We start from the raw sequence: 10816 nt of genomic DNA, 5'->3' as shown, positions 1-10816 counted from the left end.
AAATTATGGGCAGATGTCAACATCCTATTTATTTTGTTTATCATATCACAGTAGAATCATCATATTTGACTTTTTAATCTTACACTCAAAATTACAATGTGGAAGGGATTGACTTTTTATTTTTACAGCTGGTGGAAAAATAAACATTTCTATATCATTCACGTATGGTTAAAACGAGTATTCATTGGTTTATATGGGCTTTAATAAATTAGTACAATTAAACACCTGTTTTACAAATGAAAGTTACAGGATTTACCAGTGTTTGGCATCACTTCCCTTGTATTTCAAGGACTGTGTTGTATTTATCATGGCAACTCATTCCAGTAGATGGCGGTAATTCAGTAATACTTGCCACCGGCGTTAGCGCCGTGCATTGTGGGAACTGTATGCCAAGAACACCGGTCAGATGCAGACACAGATAGAAACGTTCTCTAGTATCAGTGGGACATCCTGGGATGTATACAGTAGATTTTACAACTTTTACCATTCTGCCTAACAAATACTGAATTTGGGGCAAAATAGCAGGCACTACTACTGTCGTACGTGGTTTGTAAAACATCCGCGGGGATCAATGGAGCGGCGGGGGATGACGTCACGCGACCTGTCAACAGTATACGGTCTGGTCAACAGCTGATCTCACCAAAACGCGAGCGGATGCAGAGGAAGATATGAGTCTGTTTCTCTGTCGGTCGGTCAACTTATTGTACACAGCTGCTTTGCTCCAGCGCATGGGAGGAGAGAGAGGATTCACCGTATCCCCAGAGATCCCGCAAGATGACATGAAGTGGATTAGACTGATTGAAACAGGGGACAAGCCAGGAGAGAGCGCTAACGTCGGGAGCTCTCAAACAACGGATTCCGTCTGTGGTTTGAACAGGTACGGTAAATTAAAGTTTCTAGGCTTCAGTACTGTTTATTTTACTACCTGTCATCTTAGTTATCAGCAGTATTTTTGAACGTGAAAGGCAAGTTGGACCGTGTAGCTAACAGAAGCTAACAGAAGCTAAACGTCTGTTGCTCACTTAGCTACAAGCAATTTATTGTAGAAAAGGGGTTGGGAAATATAATTGTGGTGTAATGAAAGACTATACAAGCTTCTGCATTTAAAGGGAGATTATCAGTCTACATATCATAAAGATGCGCACGTATTTTGCTGCATTTATCTGCATTCATTGAGACGAGTTGGCATTTTTAAACAATAAATTCAACCTGGTAGCAGCATCAAAATGTACGGTTGTTTCGTGGTGAGTTACCAGAGATTGTACTTCACAACAGAGGCAACGTTGATCAAGTTTTAACGGCTACCGAGCAACCCAGTATTTTGGAGTTAATCGCGACCGTATAACTGGTGACTCTTGGACAAATACTGTAGATGTGGTGCTTTGTTATTCGTTATAGCTGACTCTAAAGACGTTAAAAACACTACAGTTGCGTTAAACACATGATTAAACGATTCGGTTATGTTCAATTACGTTTTGTGTGGTATCATTCAATGTCAATGTGATTAGAATGCACAGCTAATGGTAGCATTCTCTGCTGCGTCTTCTGCCGAAGGGGGATGTACGTCAGAGTGACGTGAGGTACCAGCGGGGTATAAAAGGATCGATCTGGCGTCGTCTCGTCCTTCTCACAGACTCTGGAGGTAAGACCCATTTCGTTGTCTCTTAATTTGATGCAAGCATATGTTGTGTTGAACCTGAGCAATGTTAAACGTGATTTAAGGTGAAATGAAAGAACGATATCAGGTATAAGTAAGATTTTGCTGGTCTGCGGTGAGATTTTAAACTTTCTAGAAGCTTCTGTGAGGTGTGTTTTCTGAACTACTTTGATAGTGAAACGATGTAAGCCTTTCTATCAAATAAGATATACATAATTAAGATGGTGTGCTACATTTTTGGCGCATTTTGAGTACATTTTGATGACTTTATCAGCATTTGTGGGTGGTGCTTCAAGGCTAGAAGTATACTAATGTTATGGAAATCTCAGCCTTTGTTCTGTTAGCCCGCTAGCGAGGCCTGCTCCGTGTGTGGTTTTGTGTCCTGTTGAGAGAAATGCTCGGTAGTCTTTGCTCCAAAGACGATAATTGTCCTAAATTAAATAAGTTTTATAAATGTAAGATATTGTGTTACATTTGTGGTGAATTTGAAGAACATTTTGATGACTTTTAGTTAGCATTTGTGGTTGGTGCTCCGACGCTAAACGTATGCTAATGTTATGGAAATCTCAGTCTTTGATCTGCATTCAGCCTTTGTGTTAGCACGCTAGCTACTCTGTGCTGTCTTTTGTGTCATGTTAACACCAATACTCGATGAACTTTGATCATGGTGCAATGGTTACCCTTTAAACAAATAAAATATATATATTGATGAAAGAATTGTACATTTTTTGTACATTTTGAATACATTTTGATGGCTTTTACTCGGTTGGCAAAAGTTGTGCATACATATGCTAATGTAAGCTCGGCCTTTGTTCAATAATTGCTTTGTGTTAGCCACGTTATCCTGCTCTGTTATATTAAGACAAATGCTTGATATTCCTTAACCCAAGTACAATAATTGGCTTCTAAACTAATCAAATATATGAATTTTACATGCTATGAAACATTTTTGGTGCATTTTGGAGAGTATTGCTTGGTGTGATATTTGCTTTGTGGGTTTAGCTTTAATAATGCTGTGTCATAGCTACTAGTTAGCCACCATGGTGTGCCAGCCTCGGCCTGCTCAGTGCTTGGTTTTGTGTAATATTGAAAGAAATGCTAAAAAGTCTGCCCTTAACACAATTAAGATATATATTTAAGATACTTTGGTACTTTTTTGGTGAATTTAACAAAATTTTTATGAGTTTTACTTGGTTGGTTGGTGTGTTGCTTTTCTGGTAATACTGAGAGAAATGCTTGTTACCTCCAAGTACAATGATTGGCTTCTAAATAAATTAAATATATGTATTTTAGACACTATGAAACATTTTTGGTGCATTTTGAAAACATTTTGAAGATTATTACTTGGTGTGATATGTGCTTAAAGGTTGTAGATATGGCTATGCAGTGTCCTTATTCAGTGAACAGAGCTCATAAATAGGACTGTTGCTCTTAGGGTAAGAGGATATGGGCTCTGAATTTCAACATTCAGCATTTGTGTTTAGAAAATGATGACAGCATGCTGTTTTTGTGGCTTTAATATTCCTGTAGTGTTGTAGTCTTGTTTAACAGTAGGAAAAATGTTTTAAAGAGTGAACACAGGATATTGAAATATGAAATAACAAGTTGATATTAATATAAATCATAAATGATAGTAGTAATAAACTAATAAATGAATATTCAATGATTTGTCACCATGGAAACCTTCTTCTTTGTTGTGCCTGTTTACTTTCAAATTTGTGAAATAAATATTTCATAAGAATTTGAGCTTAGGCTTCTGGAACTCTTGACAGAGGTTCCAAATAGAAGTGGAACTCTCAGAGGGCAGGCTAGGGCTCTGTTTGTTTGCATTCAAACTTAAAATTTTTAAATGTGGAAGTATTGTCTTCTTTGTCCTGCTTTTTCACATTTTTATTCAGTGAACAGAAGTCATTAATAGGACTGTTGCCCTTAGAGTTAGAGTTTATGGGCTCTGAAATTCAACATTCAGCATTTGTGTTTAGAAAATGACAGCATGCTGTTTCTGTGGCTTTTTTTTCTCCCACAATAATCTTGATTACTCTTAAATAGTATTAATTTGAAGATTCCTTAGCTGTGTGATCTTGTGCTCTCCAGTGCTTTTTATTGGGGCATTTTGAATGCATTTTGAAGATTATTACTTGGTGTGATATGTGCTTTAAGGTTTTAGATATAGCTGTGCTGTGTCAGCCTTTTTTTTCTGTGAAAGCTACTTGTTAGCCACGTTAGCTGTAGCTTTTTTCTCCTTGTTTGGCTCATGCTGAGGGAAAAGACTTATTGTGTGAGTGTGTGTGTGAGGTTTTTCTGCCTTTGTTTTAAATCTTAGCTTGAGCTGTTGATCAGTTGTGCATCTGTCCTGATTAGCAGGCCAGAGCTAACTGGCATTTCGTGAGGGTTTAAGAGCCATAATGTGTGAGTGATTAAAGTGATTGTTTGGGACTTTTAAAGTTGTGTTTTGTGGCATTCCTGGCATGATCTAAATCTGTAGATTACATTTGCATGCATTTTTGATGGCTTTTATTCTCCTCATATTTTCTTGATTTCTCTGAAATACTATTGATTCGAAGGCTCCCTACCTGTGTTCCCTACTTTACTCTCCTGAGCTTTTTTGGTGCATCTTGAATTCATTTTGAAGAATATTACTTGGTGTGATATGTGCTTTAAGGTTGTAGATATAGCTACGCTGCGTCAGCCTTTTTTTCTGTGAAAGCTACTTGTTAGCCACGTTAGCTGTAGCTTTTTTCTCCTTGTTTGGGTCATGCCCGGAGAAAAGACTTATTGTGTGAGAGTGTGCGTGTGAGAGGTTTGTCTGCCTATGTTGTTGTTTATCCAAGTTCAAGTTGTTGATCAGTTGTGTATCTGTCCTGGTTAGCAGGCGAGAGCCGACTGGCATTTTGTGAGGGTTATAGATCCATAATGTGTGAATGATTAAAGTGATTGTTTGGGACTTTTAAAGTTGTGTTTTGTGGCATTCCTGGCATGATCTAAATCTGTAGATTACATTTGCATGCATTTTTGATGGCTTTTTTTTCCCTACTATTATCTTACTTACTCTTAAATGGAATTGTTTTTGAGGTTCCTTAGCTGCATGCTCTTCAGTACTCTCCTGAGCTTTTTTGGTGCATTTTAAATATATGTTGAAGGTTATTACTTGGTGTTATATGTGCTTTAAGGTTTTAGATATAGCTATTCCATGTCAGCCTTTTTCCCTGTGAAAGCTACTTGTTAGCCACGTCAGCTGTAGCTTTTTGCTCCTTTTTTGGGTCATGCTGAGAGAAAAGACTTGTTGTGTGTGTGTGAGGTTTTTCTGCCTTTGTTTTAAATCTTAACTTGAGCTGTTGATCAGTTGTGTATCCGTCCTGGGTAGCAGGCCAGAGCATACTGGCATTTTGTGAGGGTTAAAGATCCATAATGTGTGTGTGTGATTTAATTGATTGTTTGGGTCTTCTAAAGTTGTGCTTTGTGGCATTCCTGGCATGATCTTATTGTGTAGATGACATATGCATGCATTTTTTGTGGTTCTTTATCATAATAATCTTGATTACTCTGAAATAGTATTGATTTGAAAATTTCTTTGCTTTGTGATCTTATACTGTCCTGTGCTTTTTTTGGTGCATTTTGAAGGTTATTACTTGGTGTGATATGTGCTTTAGGGTTTTAGATATAGCTGCGCTGTCAGCCTTTTTTTTCTGTAAAAGCTACTTGTTAGCCATGTTGCCTTTATATTTTTGCTCTTTTTTGGGTAGTTCTGATAAAAGATACATTTTGATTACATGTGCATGCATTTTTGATGGCTTCATTTCTTCTACTATAATCTTGATTACTCTTAAATGGTATTGATTTGCAAATTTCTTGGCTGTGTGATCTTATGCTCTCCTGTGCTTTTGATTGGTGCATTTTAAAAAATATTTTGAAGATTATTACTAAGTGTGATATGTGCTTTTAGGTTTAAGACAAAGCTATGATGTGTCTGCCTTTTTCCCTGTGTTAGCTTCTTGTTAGCCACGTTAGCTGGAGCTTTTGGCTGTTTTTTTAAGTCATGCTGAGAGAAAAGACTTATTGTGTGAGTGTGTGTGTGAGGTTTTTCTGCCTTTGTTTTAAATCTTAGCTTGAGCTGTTGATCAGATGTGTATCTGTCCTGGTTAGCAGGCCAGAGCTTACTGGCATTTTGTTGAAGTTTTGATCCATCATGTGTGAGTGATTAAAGTGATTGTTTAGGACTTTTAAAGTTGTGTTTTGTGGCATTCCTGGCTTGATCTTAATGTGTAGATTAAATTGGCATTTTTGATGGCTTTTTATTTTCCTACAATAATCTTGATTACTCTTTAATGGTATCGTTTGAAGATTCCTTAGCTGTGGGCTCTACTGTACTCTCCTGAGCTTTTTTGGTGCATCTTGAATTCATTTTGAAGATTATTACTTGGTGTGATATCTGCTTCAAGGTTTTAGATATAGCAATGCTGCGTCAGCCTTTTTTTCTGTGAAAGCTACTTGTTAGCCATGTTAGCTGTAGCTTTTTGCTCCTTTTTTGGGTCATGCTGAGAGAAAAGACTTATAGTGTGTGTGAGGTTTGTCTGCCTTTGTTGTTGTTTGTCCAAGTTGTTGATTAGTTGTGTATCTGTCCTGGTTAGCAGGCGAGAGCTTAGTGGCATTTTGTGAGGCTTATAGATCCATAATGTGTGAGTGATTAAAGTGATTGATTGGGACTTTTAAAGTTGTGTTTTATTGCATTCCTGGCATGCTTATAATGTGTAGATAACATGTGCATGCATTTTTGATGGTCTTTTTTTCCTACTATAATCTTGCTTACTCTTAAATGGAATTGATTTGAAGATTTCCCAAATGTGTGCTTTTCATTACTCTCCTGTGCTTTTTGGTGCATTTTAAATATATGTTGAAGGTTATTACTTGGTGTGATATGTGCTTTAAGGTTTTAGATATAGCTATTCCACGCCAGCCTTTTTCCCTGTGATAGTTACTTGTTGGCCAAATTATGTAGCTTGTTCATCTTAGTTTAAGCTGTTAACCAGTTGTGTATCCGTCCTGGTTAGCAGGCCAGAGCTCACTGGCATTTTGTAAGGGTTAAAGATCCATTATGTGTGAGTGATGAAAGTGATTGTTTGGGTGCTTTAATGTTGTGTTTTGTGGCTTTTTATTCTCCCACTATAATCTTGCTTACTTTTCAATGGTAGTGATTTGCAAATTTCTTGGCTGTGTGATCTTATGCTCTATTGTGCTTTTTGGTGCATTTTGAATACATTTTGAAGATTATGACCTGGTTTGATATGTGCTTTCAGGTTGTAGATATAGCTATACTATGTTGGCTTTTTTTTTCTGTGAAAGCCACTTGTTCGCCACATTATGTGGCTTGTTCATCTTAGTTTAAGCTGTTAATCTGTTGTGTGTGTGTTCTGGTAAGCAGGCCAGAGCTTACTGGCATTTTGTGAGGGTTAAAGATCCATAATGTGTGAGTGATAAAAGTGATTGTTTGGGTCCTTTAAAGTTGTGTTTTGTGGGATTCCTGGCATGATCTATATGTGTAGATAAGGTTTGCGTGCATTTTTTGTGGCTTTTTTCCCCCCAAAATTATCTTGATTACTCTTAAATGGTATTTGAAAATTCCTTGGCTGTGTGCTCCAATGCTCTCCTGTGCTTTGTTGATGCATTTTATATATATATGTTGAAAAACGATTACTTGGTGTGATATGTGCTTTAAGGTTGTAGATAAAGCTACACTGTGTCGGCCTTTTTTCCTGTGTTAGCTACTTGTCAGCCACATTATGTAGCTCTTCCTCTTTTTGGGTATTTCTGATAAAAAAATACATATTGTTTGAGAGTGTGTGTGAGGTTTGTCTTCCAATGTTGTTCATCTTAGTTTAAGCTGTTAATCAGTTGTGTATCTGTCCTGGTAAGCAGGCCAGAGCTTATTGGCATTTTGTGAGGGTTAAAAATACATAATGTGTGAGTGATTGAAGTGCTTGTTTTGGTCCTTTAAAGTTGTTTTGTGGCATTCCTGGCTTGATCTAAATGTGTAGACTAGATTGGCATTTTTTGTAGCTTTTTATTTTCCCACATAAATTTGATTAATCTTCAATGGTATTGATTTGCAAAATTCTCAGCTGCGTGATCTTATTCTCTCCTGTGCTTTTTTGCTGCATTTTGAATACATTTTGAAGATTATAACTTGGTTTGATATGTGCTTTAAAGTTATAGCTGTGCTGTTTCAGCCTTTTTTTTCTGTGAAAGCTACTTGATAGCAACGTTAGCTGTATCTTTTTGCTCCTTTTTTGCTGAGAGAAAAGACTTATTGTTGTGTGAGTATGTGTGAGGTTTGTCTGCCAATGTTTTAATCTTAGTTTAAGCTGTTAATCAGTTGTGTATCTGTCCTGGTTAGCAGGCCTGAGCTTACTGGCATTTTGTGAGGGTTATAGATCCATAATGTGTGAGTGAATAAAGTGATTGTTTAGGACATTTTAAAGTTGTGTTGTGTGGTTTTCCTGGCATGATCTTAATGTATAGATTACATGTGCATGCATTTTTGTGGCTTTTTTCCTTCAGTACTGTCCTGTGCTTTTTGGTGCATGTTTTAATACATTTTGCATACACTTTTTGTTGCTTTTTTTCTCCTACAATTATCTTGATTACTCTTAAATGGTATTAATTTGCAGATTCCTTGGCTGTGTGATTTGCTTCCCTGTGCTCACCTGTGCTTTGGCTACTGACTGCGACTGAGACTGCTGCATTTCTGCGATCTTTTGATCCAGGACACACACATCTTGACACTTATACATCTCTTTAAACCGACACACACCTAGAGTAACTGCTAATCTGCACACACTTTAATTGATTTTATACACATTCACTCAAGCAGACACACACAGTCACACACTCACACACTCACACACACAGACACACACACACTTGCCCTCAGCCAAGGTGAGTTAAAACATTTCTACATTGTAATGTTAGGTGAAGCGTTGCTATGTGAAGCCTTGTGAGTATGATTGGCACAGATTGACTGGTGTTTTCTCTGTGAGCGTGGACTCAAAAATTTCTCTTTAATCTTCCTGTTCAGATGCCTAGAGCGAAAGGCCATCGGAGGGCGTTGGCCTTGAAGAGGAAGAGGGCAGAGGACCACCCCTGGACTGCCCTCGAGCCTGTCCCCGAGTTCGTTGCTCGTATGTGTCAAACTTTCATTTCAGAATGTTCACTGATATGGTTTGGATGTAATGTCCCTTAATAATGTTCTGACAAACTTCAATGTCCATTAAACAGGGCGCGGTACCGGGTACCGCCACCGAACGCGGAGATGGCCAACCTCTGCACTGACCCACCGGAGCCGCAAGTTGGTCACTCCAGCGCATCGTCCGGACCAGAAGGTATGATTTTTGTTTAATTCATCGAAAAATTGCAGCGAGTAAGGTGTCTGTTGGTAGGTTTCTCTGTTGTTAAAGAACGTCTGTGTTTTTGCAGCTGGTGTTCGTCGTCGGAGACTCCCACCTCCGGGCCATGGTGGACGGCTTCGTGCCCATGCCGGTAGGTTCTCTGTCCTTTGCTTTTCTGTCTGTTCCAGGTGCATCGGCAGCCGAGCTGAGGACAGAGGCCCTGCACGCAGACGTCCCGTGGACCCCCGACGCCGTCTGCGTGCTCGCCCCGAGCAACAACCTCACGGCCAGCCGGACGGTTGGCGAGGCAGCGTTGGACTTCGGTGCTCTCCTGACCTCCATCGCCAGCCGCTGGCCCAAGGTGTGTGTTTGTTTCATGTTTTTGTTGTTAATCGTTTGGTTTTGTGTCAGCAAAGCTGTTGTGAGCAGCCTTTGTATTGTCATGCACTTATTTTAGAGACATGAATGTGATCTGCTGACAAAGGTTTTTTTTCTGTAAGGTGTTCGTGCTGGACTTCCCTCCACGCCTGAACATCCACCCGGGCCTGCAGTTGGCGCTGCGTCAGGAATTCCACCGAGTCGCAGCACGCATGGGTACGTTTCAATCGAGTTTTTCTGCAAAATCTGAGATTTGAGAAATTTATTTTTGTGTGACCGCATGCATGGATGGACATGTACATGTAAATGCATGTGTTAATGTTTTCAAGTACTTAATGATTTTTTTGTGTGTGGTTTGTGACACTTATTTCAGGTTTCCCTTACGTGTCTGTGGCTGAGCACCTCCCCCTCCATCGGTTGGAGCTGTGGTGCCCCGACGGCGTAAGTATTGTCCCAAAATTTACACATCACTTTATGTGACACTAAAGAAAACATCCAGCTAACAAAGTGAAATGTCTGCTGTGTCTGACTGTTTTTCAGGTGCACCTCAGCGACACCGATGGGACCCCTGTGCTGGTGGATCTGCTGTGGAACGCTGCTGTCCAGCAGCTGGCCACGCGTCCACCCTCGCCCACGCCCGCGGTGTCCCGCCGGACATCGCCGCGTGCCACGGTGTCTCCCAGGCTAGTTGTGACAGGACACCTCCCCGTGACCCGTCACAGCGACCCCTGGGAGTGGACTGTGGTTGGAAAGGAGGACAAGGTAAAGTGTTTCTCTGATTGAGTGTGTAGAAGTTTGTACAAAGCCTGCATGTGAAGTTTTATTTTAAAACAATTTTTGTTTTTTGTTTTGAAGGCCGGAACACCTGCTGTGGTTCGGCCTGTCATCCCGCCCAACCCTGTGTGGTTCAGCGGTGACATGTTGGATGCTATGGAGAAGGTCAGTCCTTCTTCTGGCTCCGGCTGCATCGCTGAGCCACCAGCTGGCCAGGTAAAGTGCACACAAGCCATATGACCACATAGTTGATAACACAAGCGGTAAACAGCTGTTATAAAGTTTCTTTTTCTTCCTCTAGGCTTCGCGTGCGAAGCGTCGGCCACGAGGTGTTGCCAAGAAGCGCAGTGGAGGAAAGCGGCAGGTGTGTTTTTTTTTAATTTTTTGCTGGTTACGAAGAGCGACCAATGCGGTGTGATATATGTTTTGATAAGAGTTGCATTTTGATTTTTTTTTTCATGTTTTCTGTTCTCTATAGGTGGCGGCAACACCTTCACCTGCCCAGGAGACCGTGTCTGCCTCCGGCCCCAGTCCGGTCCAGCGCCAGGTGCGTTTTTGTTTAAACATGTTATGTGACTTATTGTTTTTACACCTGCATTTTTCCCCCTGGTTTGTCATGCAGTTA

General features: G+C 39.9%; 1 protein-coding gene across 1 annotated transcript in view; it reads left to right on the top strand.

The window, feature by feature from the left end:
• Positions 1–301: 301 nt before the first annotated feature.
• Positions 302–10816, top strand: part of LOC141806342 (uncharacterized) — a 56486-nt gene continuing 45971 nt past the window's right edge. Inside the window, exons 1-12 of the mRNA XM_074691839.1 lie at positions 302–877; positions 1555–1642; positions 8323–8590; positions 8730–8832; positions 8930–9033; positions 9128–9400; positions 9540–9633; positions 9791–9858; positions 9958–10179; positions 10273–10407; positions 10493–10555; positions 10670–10738. Of these exons, the coding sequence (XP_074547940.1) occupies positions 8730–8832; positions 8930–9033; positions 9128–9400; positions 9540–9633; positions 9791–9858; positions 9958–10179; positions 10273–10407; positions 10493–10555; positions 10670–10738 (1131 nt within the window). The 5' untranslated portion in view covers positions 302–877; positions 1555–1642; positions 8323–8590. The remainder of the gene's footprint in view (positions 878–1554; positions 1643–8322; positions 8591–8729; positions 8833–8929; positions 9034–9127; positions 9401–9539; positions 9634–9790; positions 9859–9957; positions 10180–10272; positions 10408–10492; positions 10556–10669; positions 10739–10816) is intronic.

This window comes from Halichoeres trimaculatus, unplaced genomic scaffold, assembly GCF_033239565.1.
Source record: "Halichoeres trimaculatus isolate MK-OKI-2021-1 unplaced genomic scaffold, fHalTri1.1 fHalTri1_scaffold_1, whole genome shotgun sequence".
NCBI lineage: Eukaryota > Metazoa > Chordata > Actinopteri > Labriformes > Labridae > Halichoeres > Halichoeres trimaculatus.
The sequence above is the reverse complement of the archived record's forward strand: the minus strand, read 5'-3'. Positions and strand labels throughout refer to the sequence as shown.